This window comes from Elephantulus edwardii, unplaced genomic scaffold, assembly GCF_000299155.1.
Source record: "Elephantulus edwardii isolate Elephantulus edwardi_28Jun2011 unplaced genomic scaffold, EleEdw1.0 scaffold00315, whole genome shotgun sequence".
In the NCBI taxonomy this organism is placed as follows: domain Eukaryota; kingdom Metazoa; phylum Chordata; class Mammalia; order Macroscelidea; family Macroscelididae; genus Elephantulus; species Elephantulus edwardii.
Window position 1 is genome coordinate 1474528 of NW_006400065.1, and position 20554 is coordinate 1495081.

The 20554-nt window shown below is 53.0% G+C and overlaps 1 protein-coding gene and 1 pseudogene across 1 annotated transcript; one reads left to right on the top strand and one right to left on the bottom strand.

Annotated features, from left to right (window-relative positions):
* Nucleotides 1-722: 722 nt before the first annotated feature.
* VASP (vasodilator-stimulated phosphoprotein) lies at nucleotides 723-15039 on the top strand. Its single transcript, XM_006901268.1, has 17 exons — nucleotides 723-727; nucleotides 805-871; nucleotides 955-1056; nucleotides 1271-1561; nucleotides 1963-2057; nucleotides 8680-8851; nucleotides 8957-9122; nucleotides 11138-11225; nucleotides 11673-11707; nucleotides 11825-12066; nucleotides 12174-12271; nucleotides 13618-13669; nucleotides 13794-13827; nucleotides 14044-14089; nucleotides 14221-14311; nucleotides 14830-14887; nucleotides 15002-15039. Exons 1-17 carry the CDS (start codon nucleotides 723-725, stop codon nucleotides 15037-15039), a joined length of 1680 nt encoding a protein of 559 aa, XP_006901330.1.
* Nucleotides 15040-17324: 2285 nt separating this feature from the next.
* Nucleotides 17325-19984, bottom strand: LOC102866186 (annotated as a pseudogene).
* Nucleotides 19985-20554: the final 570 nt, after the last annotated feature.

The window sequence follows — 20554 nt, forward strand, 5'->3', positions numbered from 1 at the left end:
GTCTCCGAAGGTGGGATTGAGGGAAGACATGTGAAAAGCTCAGTGCTTAGCCTCTGTGAGGGTCTGAACTCTCGCCCCCCACCCCTTTTAACTGAACAACCTGGAAAGAAATGAAGTCCATGGGGAGAGCGTAGAGGGAGAAATTGTACCCCGGTTTCGATCGCCCTAAGCATTGCCATCCTGGGAGACACCTGGGATCATAGGAGGATTCCTTTATCCTCGACCCAGCTTCTGCCCCAATTTAGGGGTGACCCCTAGAGTGCACCCTCGTGCAGCCCTCACACTGGGTGAGGAAATTTAGCGGAAGTCGAAGGTGCAGCGTTGCCCTTTTAAGCGCCCTCCACCCCCAGCCATGAGGCGGCCGCGGCCCCTTTAAGGCGCGGGGCATTGTGGGTGCGGGGAGTGGAATTTTGGAACGAAATGTAGAGAAGTACTGTAGTAAGAGTAACATTGTAGCCGCTGCCGGCCGAGGGGGCGCGCCGGGGAGGGGACGCCGCACCCCCTGCCCACCGCAGGCACCCCCCCCACCAAACCCCCAGCGGGAGGAGACACCCGAGGACCCGCCCCAGCCACGTTCCCCCCCAGGAAGCCGGACTCTATGGGGCGGGACCCTGGGGGAGACTGAGCAGAAGCAGGAGCTAGCCTCGAACCTCTGAACCGCGCGCCCGGGGCGCCCCGGGGAGCACTCAGCCCGTGGGCGTACGGCCCGCCTGTGAGCAGCCATGAGGTGAGCCGGGCACTGCCGCCCGACCCTTCCCCACCCGGCGCGAGCTCCCCGCCCTGCTTTTGTCCACCCTCCCCCAGCTCGTTCGGGCTGAAATTTGGGGAGCGGGCACTGGGAGCCTTGGATGAAAAGCTGAATCCCTCTTGGGCGAGCTCCCAATCTTGACCACCTCCCCATGACTGCCCCAAGCTTGGGGCGGTACCGGTGAGGTTCTCCTGGAACCCCTTTAGATATGGGGGTGCGCGCTCCGGGCTACTCCCGAATTTCAGAGACTTTCAGGGGACCTCCAAGTTGGCACATTCTCTCGCTGGGATGCCGTGGTGCAGACGGAGGTCAGAGTCCCCCTTAAACCTCAACTCGGACTGTGAGAGGGATGATTGGGGGGGGGTACCCAGGCTAGAGGCTCTGGGACTTGGACGAGGCTGAGAGTCAGACCCTTGCTGGGGGGTGGGGTGGGTCGCCTTGTACGTGGTGCTGGAAAAGCGTCCTTAAGTGGGACCACCCTCCCTAACGTCAGGGGTACTTCCTAACCCCCTAAATTCCAAGGGCCGCTCAGATGCCCTCGTGGAGGAGGCTGGTGCGGACGGACTGACGGACCCAGACGCGAACTCGAGGGTCTGGCTGGGACTCCCCTCCCCCGTCCGTCTGCACTCACAGTCATCCCGACACCGGCGGTGCTTAGGACGGAGCGAGCGCGCCGGCCGGAGGGCGGCACCCGGCCCGCGGCCAGCAGGGCGGCCCGGCTCCCCCACCTGCGCGCGGCCCCGGGAGGGAGGGGGCGCGGCAGCTGGGGGAAGAGGGGCCTTTGTCTTCCTGACTCACCTGTCGAGACAGCTGGTGTGTGTGGGGGGCGGGCTGCTCTCCCCACCCCGCCCCTCCTCCTCCCCGTCCCTTCCCTCCACCCCTGTGGGGGGCCCTTGGGAGCTGTGGGGTCGGAGGAGGGGGCGCAGGAGAGCGTCAAGGTCAAAGCCTGCACCCCACTGGAACCTGGGTTTCCCAAAGAGTTCCAGCTAGCAGTTTTCACCCTGGGGGTGAGGGGCCCGTGGCCACCTGGGACCGTCCCTTGGCGGGCCCTCTACGAAAAGTCCTGGGCTTACCTGAGGGCGGGGCCCGTGCGCGCGCTGGGGTTAGGGGAAGGGACTCGCCACCCCCATATTCTCTTCCCCTGGGGCCCAAGTCTGACAATACTATCTCCCTTCCTCCACTCCCTCTGGGACTTCCTGCCCCATACCCCTCAGCCTGCAGGGGAAGGCCCCCGGGGGCCTGCTGGGGGGATTAACCCCCTGCGGCCCGCACCTCCCACTTTCCTCATCCCCCTGCTTCTGATCCTGGGGTGCCTTTACTTTTTTACGACGCTTAGCAAACTCCCCTCTCCCCAAGTGTTCCTTCTGCTGGGAAGGGGATTGTTGGGAAATTCTCGGAGCCCGGGGGGGCACCCACTGTCACCCTCCAGACTTCCTGCCCCGCGTCCCCGCCCTTCTCCCCGTTGCAGCCACATCCCTTGGGGGCTGCACTGGAGAGGGGGCATTTGCGGTCTTCCCTCACCCTCTTTCCCAGGGGACAGGACGCCGTTCTCCCACCCACCACCCCCCCAGCCCCGCCTCTTGGGGCCCCCCCCAGGCGCGTTTCCGGTCCCAGGGAAGGCGGATGGCGGATGTCCGAGTTAATGCGCCTCACATACTGAGACCGTAAAAGGGCAGGAGCAGCTTCTGGGCCGGCCTCCCGCCCTCCTTTCTGCCCCCAAGTCCTGGCCCTCCCCCAGGGCCCCACTCTGGTGGTGGACCAACCTCTCACCCCTTGGGAGAGTGGGGGGACGGCCAAAGTCGAACCTGACCCAGTAGACAGAGGGTCAGTGCCATCTCTTGAGGGGCACCCTCTCTGGTGACCACACCCACCTTCCCCCTGAGAGTGCCCTGCCCCCTCACCAAGGGCAAGGAGGCTCCTTATTGATTCCCAGATGGGGAAACTGAGGAAATCATGGCTGCAGGAGGGCGTGGGGGGGGGGGGACACACCTCTACAAATCTAGGCAATTAGAGGAAGGAGGAGGGCCCGGATCCAGTTCTGGTTGGTCCGGGGACAGTCGCCAGTCTCGGAGCCAGTTGGAAGAGAAGATGTTAAAGATGGAAAATTACAAGCCATATTTCTTTTTCTCCCAGTTTGACAAATATTTGTTGAGTGTCTCCTGTGTACAAGACTTTGGGCCGCTGTGCTGAGAGGTCCGGGAAGAGGGACAGAGGTCTGAGGGTCACCAGGCGGGAAGGAGTCCGGAAGTGTTTGAGGGCCCCCCCCCCTCCAGTAAATAAACACTCATGGCTGTAGAGTAGGAAGCTGCTTGTAGCTGACCCTCCTTTGGGGTTCTGTGGCTGTAAATTACCCAGCAGGAGATTGATTGCCCACCTTTCTCCCTCAGGTCCACTGGTGGAGTCTGCTGGCCAGAGAGGCGAGGCCTTCTGAACTAAGCCACAAGGTCTCCCTTCTGTAAATAAAATTAATAATCAAGGAGTCTTAACTGGCTCATAGCTGACCCTCCCGCCTTTTTTCAGAGGCTCTAAATCACAAGAGATTGCCCATGTCTCTCCTGTGGGGGAATGGACTCGAACCACTGATCTTTGGTGTTGGCACGGTAACTCCTTTCCCTCTAGGCCACCAGAGCACCACTCAGTAAGCAGTAATTGTTAATTATTGTTCTAGGCCACCTTTGGGTGAGGAAATCCCATTTGCTCCTTTACAGACAGCTCATAAATTGAAACCTTGACTGAACCAACGCCTCCTGGGAACAAATTCTAAAGTCATTTTCATGACAGCTTGAAATACTTGTGAGAACTTTCATACTTTTCTTGGGTTTATCAAACACCCAAATCTACAGCCATCAAGTTGATTCTGAGCTGGTTGGACAGTAGAGAATTGCCCCATAGACTGTCCAAAGCAGTGACTCTTTACAGAAACAACTGCTTCATCCTTGCATGGCAACGGTTTGTGGGTTCGAACAGCTGATCTTTCCAGTTAACAGCCAGGTTCTGTGGCCACTGTGCTTCTCACACTAACATAAGGCTTAAAATAAGAACTGAGTTTATCCGGTTGACCTAGCTACAAATTTGACTTAAAAGGCTTGCTCTGACTAGAAGACAACATTTAAAACACAATTGAGTAATGTTCCTTTAACCCTCGCTAGAGTTCTGAGAGGGACCTCTGGTGGGGCTAGTGGCAAGAAGCTGCGCTGCAATCCCAAAGGCATGTGGTTCGAATCCACCAGCTGCTCCACGGAGACGGATGAGCAGTCTTCTCCTGTGTGATTAACGGCTTCTGAAAACTCAGTGGAGGGTCAGTTCCAACTTAATGGTACACAACAACAACAAGAATTCTAAGAGGTTGATGCTCTTCCAGCCCTCCCAGTTTACAGATGAGAAAACGGAGGCACAGAGAAGTTAGTTCCTGTTAAAGTCAAACCATTTTGGACACTACCAAGCCTGAATTGGACACCAGGCCTCCTCCAAATGACTGTGTTATTAAAGAAAAGGGAAAGCAGGTTTGGGTTTTCAAATACAAGTACATAGTTTGACTGTAGGAACATTTAAGATAATACAGACAAGCAAAAAGGAAACCTGGGCAGGGCAAGTCACCTTCCTATTCTCGTATGGGAAGCTGAGACCCTGTGGAGGAGAAAGGATCGGAATGAGACCACATCAGTACAGGCAGGACCGGGAGCCTCAGTCTAGTTTCCTACCCAGAATTGCTTCAACTCCAGGAAGATTTGTGCTTTACAAAGGTTAGGGTTGAGATAGAAGGGTGGAGGGTCCCAAGTTTTATGAGATAAGGTGGCAAGGGGATAGATCTTTGGTAAAGGCAAAGGGAGAGACAGGATTGCAAGGTCTGAGTAACTTTCAGTCTAAATGGTTTGAGTAAACTGGAGTCACTGTGCTTGATTACCTCCAGTGATGGGAAGCTCGTGCCCTCCCGTTTTGATGATCAGTTCTGAATAAAACTAACCCGATCAGTCGATTCTGATTTTGACCCTACTTGTAAATCTTTATAAGAGGAGACTGGTGGATTTGAACCACTGACCTTTCAGTTTGCTGCCTGCCGTGTAATGAGCGCACCCCACCACCAGAGCACCTTAATTCATCCCTGAAGACAAACCCAAGTGCATTGTATTTCCCAGAGTGAGAAACCGAGACCCAGACAGATGAAGTCACACAGCACGGAAGTTGAGATGGAAGACTCCCACATCAGGTCTTGGGGTGCCAGGCCCCAGGAGATCACTGGCATCAGTGGGACCCAATTCCAACCTCCTCTACTTCCTGGCTGTGGGATTTTCTGTTCGAGCGTATGTTTTATACATTTTTCTTTTTCAGAACTTAAGTCCTAGGTGGCTTTTCCGTAGGTAATAGTAATCTAAAAGAAGTATGAGGGAGAGAATAATAAGTAGTTCACGGCGGGTGACAGTGCAAAATTTCCCCCTTCCTGTCCCCCATCATCCGTCTTCCCACCCCCCCCAGAGGCAGCCACAGCTAGGCTCATGCGAAATAGCCCCAGGATATATCACCCCTGTGTGCTGATGTATTTATATCGTCCCCACCTTTAAAAAAAACAAGCCACACCTCTGATATACACCACTTTGTACCTGTTGTGTGTGTTTTTAAATTAAAAAAACCTCTGAGCTGTTTCCGCATCTTTAAATATGGTTCAAGAACCCCACGGAAGGGCTGGGGGAAGGGGACTTGGGGAGGACATGGCTTTAAACCTGAGCTCCTGTGCTGGCTTGCTGTGTGACCCGGGGTGGGTGGCCTCACCTCTCTGTGTACTCGGTTCTTCAGAGGGTTGTCAGTGTTGTCCTCCAAGGGTGGTGGTGAAGTTTTCGTGTGGACCCCGGAGCAAAGTGCCTGGGACCATGGCCCCACCAATGATCTCAGCGGCTGTTGTTGAGACTTTGCTGTTGTTTAGAGATGTGTTTGGTGCTGAGTCAGTCCTGACTCAAAGCGAAGTTGTGTGTGCAGATTAGAACCACTCCACAGGGTCTACAGGGTGGTGACTTTCCAGATAGCCAGCGTCTTCTGCAGAAACTTCGGGAGGGTCCACGTAGAATCGCCAGCCTCTCTGCTAGTCTTTGAGGGCTTCACTGCCTGCGCCAACGACTATTAGGAACTTACTGTGTGATGTGCGGGAGGGCCCCTGGCAGGGCTTTGACTCTACCAGCTGCTCCGTCAGAGAAAGCGCAAAGCCACCTCCTGTCAAGCTGGGCAGCTTTGGAGACCCGGTGGAAGGGTCACTGAGGGGGAACTGGCCCCTGGGCTGTAGGTGTCATCACAACACAGTGGCCGATAACCTTTGTCTACTGACCAAGAGGTTGGTAGTTCGATCCCATCAGGCACTCTTCTGGAGGAAGATGAGGTAGTCAGTCTACTTCCGTGAAGATTCACAGCCTGGCGCCCCTTGTGGGGCCATTTTCCTCTGTCCTGTTGGGTCACTATGAGTTGGGGATCTTCCCTGGCAGTAGGTTTGCTTTGAGTCTGTACTTCATGCCATTCTAGGCATGCACTGATTCTGTGGATCTGACATTTTGGTGGGGAGACTGACAGTGATATATTTTATGCCAGGCGGGGTTGGGTGCTATGAAGCAGTGTCAGCAGGGTAGTCCCGGAAGGCTTCCTGAAAGAGGTGACCTCTACGCAGAGACCTGAAGGAGAGGAAAATGTAGGCTTGAAGAAGAGCTTATATACACAGGCCCTGAATCAAGAGTGCATGGGGAGCAGCGTGGAGTCTGCTGTGGCTGGAATGGAGCTAGCCACTGGGAGAGGGAGGAGAGGAAATCATCAAGATCGTGGGAGCAGATGGAAGCTGTGAGCTGTTGGTGTTTCCAAGAAGGGGAGGGGAGGGTCTGACAGGAATGTTTCTGGGATGGAGGATGCCGCATCCTAGAGGTAGACAGGGCTGGCCCAGGGTCACCCTCCTGGTGCCCTGCTCTGCGGGCAGGCCCCAGCTTCGGCAGGGCAGGGCCACCTGGCAGAGCAAAGTGCAACCAGGGTGGGGTGGGGTGGCGAAGGCAGCCCCGGGCGCCTGGCCAGAGTCTGTTCTGGGTGTGGGCAGGTGGCAGGTGTGGGTGAGGACTTAACCCTACCCTGCCGGGGGGGGGGGGGCACCCATGGCAGCCAGAAATGGCCCTGGAGGCTGTGCTTGTCTGGAAACGGCACCTGGTATTTAGACAGGATCCATGTGGTGGCCAGTGGCGAAGACCAGGAGCTGAGTGGCCTGGGTTCACGTCTTTCTGTTGCCAGTCACTGGCTGTGTGACCGGAGGCAAGTTGCTCAGCCTCTCCAGGCTGCGGTTTATAAACCTCACCTGGATGATGAGGGAACACCACAGACCTTGTGGTTGAGAAAAAATTGAGGAACTGAGGAGGAAGCTCATCTGGAGGGTTCCTGAACCAGTGAGTCCCAGATGAGGATTATTACCTGTGATTATGGTAACTTGGAGCACACAGCCCAGCTGCCCCATGCTCAGCTGAGTCTGCTAAGGGGTTTTCCCCTCCCGCCCAAGGAGGAAGAGAGAGGGGCCTTTAACAGCAGCAGCATTGACCAAGCCGCTTTGGGGGGGTGGGGGGGCGGCAGTGCAATTTCTCTCCCCGGAAACTCCTGACCGCCAACTTCCTCTTTTCAGGAAAAAAACTGTGCGGGTGAGGCGGGGATGAGCACTTCCCCCTGGTGTGTATGACCTTGGGCAAGTCTCTTCCTGTCTGGAGCTTGGTTTCCTCATTGGAGGCAGGGAGGGTTGAACCCCAGTGGGCTGGGGTTCTTGAGGGAGGCAGCTGTCCTGGGGCACCTTTGACTAGGGCAGCTGACAGGTGGCCCAGGAAGTGCCAGACGCTGTGCGTGGCCCTGAGAGGTGGGGACTGCCTTCTTCCCTGTCTGCAGAGGAAGATGAGTTGTGAGTGAGAAGGTCCTGCCTGAGTCACAGCGGAGTAGGAGCTCAGTGGGGATTGTAACCCAGGCTGGTGGGGGGGGGGGATTGGGGGCCTGAGCCACTAACCCCAAGGCTGAGTCAGAAGTCACCTCCTCCACGAGGTCCTCCCTGACTTCAGCTCCTTCTATTCGGGACTGGCAGTCTGAAAAAGTGGACTGGGGCCATGTGGGTCACGCCCATGTCTGCTGTCCCCGAGAGCAGGGTGGGTCTGCTGAAATGGCACTCGGTGCCCTGCGTAAATGAACCTGAGGGATGAGATGGACACTGAATTTCCCCTGCAGGAGAGAAAGTGGAAGAACCTGGAGTTGGGGTTGGCCTTAGGCAGCCTCACATCTGCCCCCTGCCCTGCTCCTCCACCCCAGTGTCCTGGTGCTGTGAGGCCTCCTGGCCACCTTTGTACAATAGAAAGAAACATGGCACCTAGATGGGGAAACTGAGGCACGCCCGGTGCTTGGCCGGTCAGCAGTGCTGACCAAGGCCTCAGCTCAGTCCCTTCTGTGTGCATTCCTGTCTTTCCATCTTTCCTTGGTGTGTCTGTCAGTGTGTGGCTGCCAGTCTGTCTGTCCCTATTCACCTTTGAATCTGTATATCCTTTTTTTTCTGAGTCTGACCCACCTTTCTCTTAAGTCTGTCAGTCTCTTCCTGTCTGTCTCCCCATCTGCCCCCACCCCCTGTCTTGTCTCTGTCATTTTTTCCTTAGCCTTCTGATTTTTTTCCTTCCCTCTCTCTCTCCTCTGTCATGATCTCCCTGTCTCTCTCTCCCCTGGTTTTTCGGCATGTCTTCTCTGTCTGTCTCTGTTACACCTGCCTTGTTTTCCACTCCCAGTCTCTGGCTCTTTGTCTCCTACTCCCTCCCTGTCCACTGGTCTCCCTATACCTGTGTCTCTCTCTTCCTCGCTCACATCCTGTGTCTTTCCCTCCCAAAGAGGAGGTGACAGGTCTCAAGAGGAGGGCCTGTGCCACCGTTTGGCTAACCAGCCTCTCCCCTTCCTGCCAGTGAGACCGTCATCTGCTCCAGCCGGGCCACTGTCATGCTTTATGATGACAGCAACAAGCGATGGCTGCCTGCCGGCACGGGTCCCCAAGCCTTCAGCCGTGTCCAGATCTACCACAACCCTACGGCCAACTCCTTCCGAGTGGTTGGCCGGAAGATGCAGCCGGACCAACAGGTGAAGACACCCCCTCCTTCCTCCCTAACTAACCCCCCGCAGGCTGAGCCCCCTGATGCCTGACCCCGCTCGACCTCTCACCCACCTTTACTACCTGACCTCCAGGTGGTCATCAACTGTGCAATCGTCCGCGGTGTCAAGTACAACCAGGCCACCCCCAACTTCCATCAGTGGCGTGACGCCCGCCAGGTCTGGGGCCTCAACTTCGGCAGCAAGGAGGACGCAGCGCAGTTTGCCTCTGGCATGGCCAGCGCCCTAGAGGCATTAGAAGGTCAGAAGTGGTGGTGGGCAGGGGGACTGTGAAGTCGGGCATGTAGTCTACCAAATCAGACTCTCAGCATCGAGTCAGTTCCAACATGGGGCAACCGCTCACAGCAGGAATGAGCTCCATAGGATGGGGGGGGGGGTGTTTCTCATCTCTACAGATGAGCAGGTCTGCTTCCTGTTGGTGCTTTTGGGCGGGGTCATACTGCCAACTTTTAATAAAGACCCGGTCCTGTCAAGTCAGTTCTGACCCCCAGTGATTCCCGATTTGGTTTCTGAGACAAAGTGACTGGTGGAATAGAACTGTAGACCTTTCAGTTAACAGCCCAAGCCATTTGCACTGGTGCAGCCTCAGTTTACTCATTTGTGGAAAGATCCTGTGAGTGTTTTATATGTTTGTGACCCCAGGTAAATGCAGTCGGTGTACGATTCTTACTCATTGCTGTGGAGTTGGGACAGGCTTATAATTGATCCTTGATCAGGTCCAGTAAATCCCACTGAAGAGTCAACCCATCTTTTTCTTTCAGCACTGGTGGTGGATTTGAACCACCTGAGAGGAGAACGGCCTTTGGGTCACCAGTGCAGCTACTTAAGTACCACACCAGCATAGCTCCCGAAGCCCAGCTAGGTGAAACTATTTTCCAGAATGTTCCAGAAGTTCTAGAGCATTCCAGGACTCTCTAGTCTCCTTGTGCCCCTTTGAGGACAGTACCTCAGAGTGCGACACTCTCAACTCTAATGTGTTAAATCAATTTATTTATTTTTTTTTTAGTTATTATTTGTGTGTGTGTGTGTGTGTGTACCGTCAAATCAGATCTGACTTGTACAGGAGGAGATTGCCCCTTCTTCTCCAGCAGAGCATCTGGTGGATTTGAACCACACACCTCTGGGATCGCAGTGTAGCTTCTTGCAGCTAGGCCACCAGAGCTCACCTCAGTTTCGTTTTTAAGCTTTTTTTTTTTTTTTAAATAATGAGAACCTCCCAGCTGGTGGTTTTTGTTTTTGTTTTTGTTTTTTACATTTTTTATGTGTGTACTGTCAAATCGGATCTGCCTAGTATAGGAGGAGATTGTCCTTCCTTCAGCAGAGCGTCTGGTGGATTCGTGCACCTCTGGGGTTGCAGTGTAACTTCTTGCCACTAGGCCACCAGAGCTCGCCCCAGCTGGTGTTTTAAAAGTTGCACTTGCACCCTGTTGGCGAGGGGGTCTAGGTGGAGCCGACCCAGGGTCTAAGCTGATGCGCATGCTCAGCTCGGCATGCCAGCTACTTGGACTGGCGAGGCTCTTAAGTGGTTCCGCTGTTTGTCCAAGGATTGGTGGTTGTTAACCCAGAGCTCTCAACCGACCAAGCGTAGAGGTAACTTCTTTCATTCGACCTCCTGCAAACATCATTCATCTCGGCTGTTGGAGCCAAAAGAGTAAACGACACAGGAATTGTAAAGGAAAAGGGCGAAAGAGTCCTCTTGGCGATGACTCAATGCTGTATCCTGTCCTCACAGTCTCATGAAGAGAGACAGGCCGGCGCAGGACAGGGCAAGGCTCAGATCTGCTGTTCATAGGATCGCTATGAATTTGTAAACGGCTTGTAACAACAGCAGAGTCTACTTAGCAGCCCTGGTGGTGTCGTGTGTTACGTGCTGGGCTGTTAACCCAAAGGCCAGAAGTTTGAATCCACCAGCCCCTCCAACAGAGCAGCAGATGAGGTGGTCTGCCCCCGATAATGATTTTGGAAACTTGATGGGGGCAGGAGGTGTGTTGGCATGGGTTGGAATCCATTGGATGGCAGGGCGTGGTTAGGTTATATGTAAGGAGGTCTTGGTGGCACAGGGGTTAAAGGCTTGAGTACTGACAGTAGCCATGCAGCAGTGGTTCTGACGAGTAAAGGCTCATTCCCAGGTGCAGCGGAAGGAGGTGAGCACCCCTGGGCAGGGCTGCTGGAGGCTGTGGCAGGAAAATGCCAAGGGTCAGGCCGGGCAGGGCAGGGCAGAGTCCCGGGTTGACACTCTTCTCCTTTCACCTCTAGGAGGTGGGCCTCTGCCACCTGCCGCACCACCCACCTGGGCGGTCCAGAACGGCCCCTCCCCGGAGGAGGTGGAGCAGCAGCCGAAGAGGTGGGGCCCTTCGCTGGGCATGTCCCCTAACCCCAATATCCCCGTGTCCAAATTCAGATTTCACTTTCCACAATGTTCCAACTCCCAGAAGGCTAGCAGTTCACATATTTTTTTTCCCCTTCCCAGAGCGCCCTAACTTGTTCTAGAAACTCTCCCCCACAAATCCCAAGTACCCTGATTCCCTGGGTCCAGAATTGGATAAAATTTAAAGGAATTTGTTGGTTCGTAATCCAGGTGTTTCTGAAAGTTCGGGGACTAGGGTGCTGGCATCTTGGCCCTGTCTGGTCCCTCAGACTCGGCCTTCCTTTGCTCACTCCACCCTGTCCCTGGGCGCTGGAAAAGGAAGACATGGGTGGGGGCATTAGGAGCCAGCCCGCTGGAGGCCTGGGAGTGACACGGGGGAGGTCACTGGCCCTAAGTGATTGCCCTCTGTCGCCCGCTGTGCAGGCAGCCGGAGCTTGAGCGCAGGATCTCCAATGCAGGTAGGTGGTTGATTGGCCTGGAATTGGGGCACGACCTGGAGGACTGGGCGGCGGGGGCTGCATAATAGAGTGAGGTCCTCCTCTCACATTAACATACCTTGTGTGTCTGTCTTCCAGGAGGTCCACCTGCTCCCCCCGCTGGGGGGCCACCCCCACCTCCAGGACCACCCCCTCCTCCAGGCCCCCCTCCGCCCCCTGGCCTGCCCCCCTCAGGGCTCTCAGCAGCAGGGCATGGAGCTGGGGGAGGCCCACCCCCTGCACCCCCTCTCCCCGCGGCACAGGGCTCCAGTGGCGGAGGCGCCGGAGCCTCTGGACTGGCTGCAGCCATTGCTGGAGCCAAACTCAGGAAAGTCAGCAAGGTGAGCATTCTGGAGGGTCAGGTGAGGGGGACTGTGATGGAATAATGAGGTGAGTCCTTCCCCTTTTTACACCAAGCCCCCTCCCCCTTTTTTCATTTCTTTAGCAGGAAGACACCTCAGGGGGGCCCTTGGCCCCCAAAGCCGAGAGCGGGAGGAGCACAGGTGGGGGACTCATGGAAGAGATGAACGCCATGTTTGCCCGGAGGTGAGCCTAAAGCCTTGTCCAGACCCCTCTGTCCCCTCAGGAGAGCTGGGGGAGCGGGGCTGTCCCAGCCGGCCAGCAGTCCCCACACCCACCTGAGGCCCAGACCACTGGAGAGGTTTCTTCCTGTACCTGTACACATCCCGAAAGTTCTAGTGCCCCCAAAAGCACCCACCAGCTCCCTCCTTTGTTTCTGGTTGTTAGCGAAGGAGCGGTGATGGCAGAGTTTGTTGCATGTTGGCCTACTAAATGGAAGGTTGGCAGTTCAAATCTAACAGGCTCTCAAAGATTTACAGCCGGGGGTTGGGGGTGGGACTAGTGGATGGATGGTCACTATGAGTTGAACCCACCCCAAAGGTACTGGGGGTTTTCTTCTGTGGTTCAGAGGTTTAAATGCTTGGGAGAAAAGACCAGGTGATCTGGCCTCATTGAAATCCCCCAAATCCACTGCCACTGAGCTGCTTCTGGCTCGTGACATTATAGTACAGAGTGGAACTCCCCTCCTGGAGAGGGGAGCTTTAGAGAAACAGCCACATTTTCCTCCCGAGGAGCAGCTGGTAGGTTCAAACTGGTGACATTTTGGTTGGTAACCAAGCACTTGAATCACTGCACCACCAGCAGGAAATCCTATGAGTTGGAATTAATTTGCTAGAATAAATAAATTAGTTTGCTAGAATGAAGGGGGGAACCTCATGTGGGCCCAGGAGACCTGCTCAATAGCGTTTTCAGGGCTTTGAACTCCCTGCTAAGGAGCTCTGGCGGGTTCCTAAGGGAAGAATTAATAGTTCGAACCCACCAGCTACTCTATAGGTGAAAGATGGGCATTCTCCTCCCATAGTCTCAGAAGCTGATGGTGGGGTCCCACAGTTAGGACTCTATGCAGTGGGGTTTGGGTTTGCTTTTGAACCTTTTAGCTAACGGCCATTTACCCTTTTGTCCCATTCCGGGACCTCTGTTTTGTTTCTTTTCGTGAAAGTTGACCCTTTAAGTTCAGGTTTGGCAGATAGCCAGGGATTGTCAGCTCCTAAAACGGCTCAGGTTGCCATTGGTTGGTAGCTTCTAGAATATTCTAGAATATAGTATTCCAGCACCTTGGAAAATCTTTTGCAAACCCTATGCCTAGAATCCCAGCGTTCGAAAATGGTATCCTCTCTCCCTCTTAAAATTGTGTGACTCCCAAACATGAGAATCTCAGGACAGCAGCCCTGTCTTTGACTTCTCAAACCAGGGTTTCCATAGCCTTCATGAATGCCTCTATCCTGGACTCTAGAATCCCCTTGTGTAGAACTCTGGGAAGGGATAGTTGGGTAAGAGCTGAAACCATTCGTTTTTGTTACTGCCTCCTGCAGAAGGAAAGCCACACAGGTTGGAGAGAAACCTCCCAAGGATGAATCTGCCAATGTGAGTTAGGGGCTCTTTCAGCTCCTGCAGGCTATATACCCCAGGGTAGGATCAATGGGAGAGGTAGATGTTGAGTTTGAACCTAGAATGAGCCAGGACTGACAATCTTATTTCCCACCAGCAGGAGGAGCCAGAGGCCAGAGTCCCAGCCCAGACCGGTGAGTGAGAGCCTAGTCTGGCCCAAAGAACTACAAATCCCAGGATGCCTTGTTTTTACATATAAGGCACCCTAAAGAAGGAGTTGTGCAAACTCTGCTGGGGATTATAGTTTCGTGATATGGTCCTTTGAAGGCTGATGAGGGAGGTTGAGGGGGAAAGAGTGGAGGGGAGTGCTTCTTGTTTCTGATCTTTCTGATTTGTTGCCTGTCCCCCAGAACCAGTGCGGAGGCCCTGGGAGAAGAACAGCACAACTCTGCCAAGGTGGGCCTCACACCCCCAAAACAGCCCACGTTTTGCCATCTTGGTAGATGGACAAAATATGACACCTGGGATGGGAGAAATATGACACCCCTTTCTAACCTCATTTTCGTCCCAAATCACCCTAACTCCAGGATGAAGTCATCTTCTTCAGTGACCACTTCCGAGGTCCACCCCCCTACCCCCAGCTCCAGTGACGAATCAGACCTAGAGAGGGTGAAACAGGTATGTAGGGAGGTGGCTGGGGAAAAAAAGAGGCCACATGAAGAGACAAGGTCTGAGTCCTGTTGCTGATCCTCACCTCAGTTTTCCTATCTGAGCAGTGGAGCAATTGTATCAGGTTGGGGATGACACGGAAGCCCGTTCAGCCTTTACCATGACTGGGGCAGACCTTACTAATCGATCACCACACTCCTCCTTACGAGTGCCCAGTACACAGCCCCAGACAGCCAGCCGTCCACCACTAATCACTGAGGGAACTTGGCAGCAGCCCGCCATGCACTTGCCAGCCTTGGTACTGGCTGTCCTCCAGTACTTTTCTTCTGGCTCTAAGGATCTAGACTTCATCCCCAAAACTCTCCAGTCATTCTGTGACCTTGTCAGTGATGTCCGGGAGGGGAGAGATGGAGTCTCGAACCACCTTTTTCTTGCCCGTCAAGGAGCAGAGGGAACTTTTATCCCCTCCCTTTGCAGTTTCTCAAGCCCCCTTTCCCTCCTGACTGGCTGTACTCTCTTATTTCTAGGAACTTATAGAAGAAGTGAGAAAGGAACTGCAGAAAGTAAAAGAGGAAATAATTGAAGGCAAGTTCCTCCCCAAAACGTTTAACACGGGGGGTAGGGGTGGGTCCCTTGGAAAGACCCCTGGTTTGAAAGGGAGTAAGCTTCTCATGACCTCTGACCCCTCTTCCCTTCCAGCCTTTATACAGGAGCTGAGGAAACGGGGTTCGCCCTGACCCCGGGGACCAAGAAGATCCCGCTCCCGCTCTTCGTTTCTGCACACCCCACCTGTCACCCAGCTTTTCCCTGCCTCTATTTGACTAGGAATTGGCTGACTACACAGGAATGCGTCTTCCCCACTCCCCATCCGGCTTGGAAAATTCCAAGAGGGTGTGGCTTCCCTGGCGCCCTGCCCACACCCATACTGGCTGCTGATTGGCTGGGGAGGCCCCCACCCTGCGCTCCCTTTGGTCCTTCCCCTTTGCCATCCCCACATGGCTGGTTCCTCTACTGGGGATGTACCAAGTAGCCCCACTGTTTTGGGGAAGGAAGGAGGGAATTCCACATTCCCTGGTTCTAGATTCACTTTATCGCTTAATGCCTTCGAATTTTTGTTTTTTTAAGAAAAGAAATATATATATATATTTTTTGGTTTTGGGGGATGGGGCGGGAAGGGAAATTTTTTTTTCTCCTTGGTTTTGATAAAACGGGGTGCTGGGAGTTTTTACATGCTTTATAGCCCCAGGCTTGTCCTACTTGAGGCAGCTGTTTAAGGGGTTTTGCCCCATCAAGTTGGGGGTAAGTACCTCACCCTCAGCCCAGGGAATCCCTCGCTTCCCTCTGGCTCCTTCCCCTTTTCTATGAGGAATTAAGATGCTGTAACTTTTTTGGAACCTCAGTTGGTTTGGGTTTGTTTTTTTTTTTTCTTTTTTGTTTGGTCGTGTTGGTGTGTGTGTTTTTTTTTTGTTTTTTTTTGTTTTGTTTTGTTTTTTTTTTAGTAGTAGTAGGTTTCAGGGGGTTCTGGCCATTTTTACCCCCTGGGGAAAATGATAGGTAAGAAAGGTTAAGGGAGATGGGGAAACCTCTCCTTTCTCCTTCACCTATAGCTTGTTGAAAATGGGCCCTGCAAAATAAACATGCTGGGTTTTATAAATTCCAAGGTCTCTGGTGTGATATGAATGGCTTGCTCTGATGAGCGTGAGGCATGCTTGTCCCTTGTTCGTAGGTTGACGCGTTTCTCTGTGCAGGGTGTCACCCTTCTTCTCATTTCATTTCTTCCTCACCCAGCACCCCTGGCTATCTTGCCTCTTCCTCTCCAGCATCTTGCCCATTCTGGAGGAAGGAGCCCCTCATCGCCTGTGTGGCCCCTGATCGACTGGTCTCTGATTGGCTGTGTGGTCCCTAGTTGGCTGTGTGGCTTTGGGGCAATTCCCTTTGCTTCCCCTGAACTTAAGTTTTCCTACAGGGAAAAGGGCTTCTAGGGGAACCCTGCCCCTCCCACTTCCTCCTCCCGTTTTACGTGAGCTTTGTACCCATTTTCCAGGCCTACACCATGGTTGTCAGACATGTTCTTAAGCTGACAGCTTTAATTCAGTGCTTTTTATTAATTCTAAAACCTTTAGAGTCTAGAAAAAAAAAATACTGAAGTCAAAAGTTTACGCCTGTTGTTGGATGAGGCCATTTCGGATAGATGGATCTAATGGAAGACACAGTGGCTCACGGCTGTAACTTGGAGCATGGGGGGGGGGTCCCTGAGTGCTCTGATACTGAAGGCTAGGGGGTTGTGACTGTCTTGAAGAGGAGAGAGGTCGGGAATGTAGCAAGCTCTGCAGACTGAAGGCAGATGAGACAAAATGACAAGGATGGGTTGGCCCAAGATGAATCTTTGGGGGGGGGCGTCATATCTTGCTGGCACTAATCCCTACGAGGCCATAGGTGGATTGTACCACAGATTAAAGGCTGGGGAGGGAGGGCCCTGTTGGAACAAACCATTTAGGTAGGGAAGGATCGCAGTAGCAGGAGCGTGGTTCACTAAGTAGGGCGTCCCCAAAGCCTTGCTTTTGTCTTCCCCTCCCCTGCCCCCACTTAAGCTGCATTTTCATGACAAAAGGTCTGTACCAATGAGGAGGAGGAGGAGTGCGGATGTGTCCTGTAAAAGATGGGCGGTAGCAGTGTGAGGAGAGGAGGTGGGGCCGTACTTCTGGTGAATGGAAGTGTATGTTGGGAAGGTCCACGTGCAGGATGCGATTTTGTTTTATCCAAATAGACTGGTGTTCTGCCAGGCCCCCAGGGCTTCCCACTGCAATATGTTAAACCAATGGGCTGGGGGAAAGCGGCAAGCCCCGTTAGAATGTGTTCACTGGGGACAGGTAGGTTACCAAATGGCCAGCTGGGTCAGCCCCAGTCTTGTTTAGGGTCCTACAGCTCTGAGACCGCCTACTTCCCAGGCTCTGCTTCGGGTGTGGACGGGTCCTGAGTCGGGGGCGTGGCCTGAAACGGGCGGTGTCACAGGGGAGGTCGGCTATCGCTGTGGGGACGGTGCCGGGGGCGAGCCCTGGCACGGGGTCGCTGCCGATGACAAAGGCGGCGGGTCCAGCGCGCGTATCTGGGTGCGCAGCTCTTGTACCTGCGCCCGCAGCTTCTCCAGGGCGCTTTACGGTGGCATCGCCTGCACCTGCACGTGCAGCGCCTCGAGCAGGAGGGACAGGTGGTCCACGTCGTCCTGCAGCATGGCCCAGGCGGTGTTTTGCTCCTGCTTGCTGAGCTTCTGTTGCCTCTGGTGACGCCAGAACTCGAACAACAGGCAGGCACCGGCCACAAGGAAGACGGTGGCCTCGCCCAGCAGCTTGGCGCCCAGGTCGGTGGCTGACGATTCATTCAGCGGCTTGACGACTGCGCCCCAGAAGCCCATAATGTGCATCTTGGTTCGCATCTCCACCCAGTGGTACACTGCAGGGAAGACAGGGGTCAGGCCACGCACGCTCCCGCTCCAGGAATCCCTTGCAAACCCTGACCCTCTGCATCTCGTGGTGCCCATTCAAGCAACTGGGACGTGGCAGCTAAGGACCACCGGGTTCTGGTGACGTGCCAGTGGGTCAGCCATAAGTCTCATGGGAGGAGATTGCCCGTCTTTTAGGTGATGCATTCGAACTGTGGCCTGTTGGTCTGGTGGTGTGATTTGTGACTCCTTAACCGCCAAGTTACCAAAGCTCCCCAGGAAAATGTTATCTGCATATCAACATATGCAGATAACATTTGTTATGTGCCGTCGAGTCGCTTAGAACTCATAGCGACCCTATGTACAAGAGCCCTAAACCCTGCTCTATACTGTGCCAACCTCACCGTCTCCGACATTTACTCCCATCACGCCAATCATAGAATCATTCCATTTCATCAAAGGTCTTCCTCTTCTGCGCTGTCCCTCCACCTTCCTTCTCTGAGGACTAGTCCCTCCTTGCAACATGCCCAAAGTATGTCAGACGAAGCCTTAGAATCCTTGCCTCCAAGGAGCAGCCTGGTTTCACCGTCTCTTGAATGAAACTGTTCTCCTAGCAGTCCATGGTATATTCAACACTCTCCTCCAGCACCACAGCTCAAAGGCATCAATTTTCTTTCATCCCTAGTCACTCCCCAGCTCTCCGATGCATAGCACGCAACTGCAAAAACTGTAGCCCGGATCAGGCACACCTTAGTCTCCAGCCTGACATCGTTGTTCTTCAGTACTCTTGAGAGGTCCCTCACAGCTGACTTTTCAAATGCAATTCTTCTCTTGATTTCCTGGCTGCTGCTACCAAGACTGTTGACTATGGAGCCAAGCAAACTAAATCTTTTAACTATCTCAATCTCTTCACCATCCATACTGATGCTGCCAATTGGCCCAGTGGTGAGAATCCTTGTTTTGATGTTGAGCTTCAATCCCTATTGGAGGCTACAGTCCTTCACCTGCTGCAGCAAGCGCTTCAGGTCCTCCTCAGATTCAGCGAGCAGGGTTGTGTCATCCGCATAACACAGGTTGTTGAAGAATCTGCACATTATACCACATATCAAAGCAAACCCATTGGCGGCGACTCAGCACCCCTACTGACCAGAGCAGAACCGCCCCAAAGGTTTCCAAGGCTGTGTGTCTTTACTGAGTGGGGAGGCTGACAGGTTCGAACTGCTGTCTTTTGCAGTTAGCAGCTGGACATTTAACCTAACCAACCCCAGGGTTCCTGAGCAGCCCACATAGTTGTGGATGGTATGTACCGTCCAATCAGAACCGACTCACTTCTAACTCTGGGGTTTTCAGAGGCTGTAATTTGCTCATCGTTAGCCCTACATGCAATTTGGGGTTGACTGTGCAACTCATACATGAGGCCAGCAGAGCTCTCTAGCAACCTGTACAAAGGGGAGTAAATTTACAAACAGAAGTTGGTCTTTCCCTTCAAGCTAGCTACAGTCTTACTCCTCAAAGGTTTTTTTTCTGTACTTAGTTCTTTCACCTTAAACTTATAATGGCAAATAGTTTATACCTCTATTGCTTGCTTATTTTTAAGTGTGTGTGTGCGTGTGTGTGTATGTGTGTTGGAAGTGTTGAAATGGCAAATGTTTTGTTACGTGTATTTTTTTTTTGCCATTAAAGAAAATATTGTGATTATTTTACACTGCCACTTCGAACATATGCACTGTTCTTCCCTCCCCTCTCCCATAATACACAAGTGATTTTTTTATTTGTCAGTGCTTATTGGTAACCTGTCACATTCTAAACAACATAACTACGACCTCAACTCCTTGACACCTATACCTGGATTAACTACCTACCCTGACCTATGTGATGTCTTTGAGCTGTGGTGGTGAAGAGGAGTAATGGATTTACTGAATGAAAATCAACTGTGTGGTAAAAAAAGGAGCCTGGGGGCATTCTGAATTATGTGTCAAGTTGCTAACTGAAAGGCCAGCGGTTCGAATCCACCAGTCTCTCTCAGGAGAAAGAGGAGATAATCTCCTGTAAAAGAGTCACAGTGTTGAAATCCTGAAGGAAGATTGTCATGAGTCAGGGTCAACTTGGCAGCAGTGAGTGGGTTTTGGGTATTATAAAAATGGTTGTCCACCACAACAAAATAAAGGTAAACAACACAATTGCAAAATGGGCACAGGATATGAACAGACATTTCACCAAAGAAGACATTCAGATGGCAAACAAACAAATGGAGAAGTGCTCAAAATCCCTAGCTCAAAGAGAGATGCAAATCAAAACAACCATGAGATATCATCTCACCCCAGTAAGAATAGCAAAATTCAACAAAGCAGCAAACAACAAATGCTGGCAAGTTGTGGAGAACCTGGAACCCTTATTCACTGTTGGTGGGAGTGTAAAATGGTGTAACTACTATGGAAGGCACTATGGTACTTTCTCAAAAAGTTGCAAATAGGAATACCATTTGACCCAGCAATTCCACTACTGGTAATATACCTAAAGAAACCAGAACTGCCACCCAAGCAGATATATACACACCCATGTTTATTGCTGCTTTGTTCACAATAGCAAAGAGTTAGAAACAACCGAAGTGCCCATCAACAAACGAATGGATAGAGAAGCAGTGGTATATTTACACAATGGAATAATACGCTGCATTGAAAAACAAGGAACTCATGAAATATTATACAAAATGGGTGACTCTGGAGGACATTATTCTGAGTGAACTATCTCAGTCACATGAGGACAAATACTGCATAGTGCCACTGTTGTAAAATGGGACTGACATCAGGGTG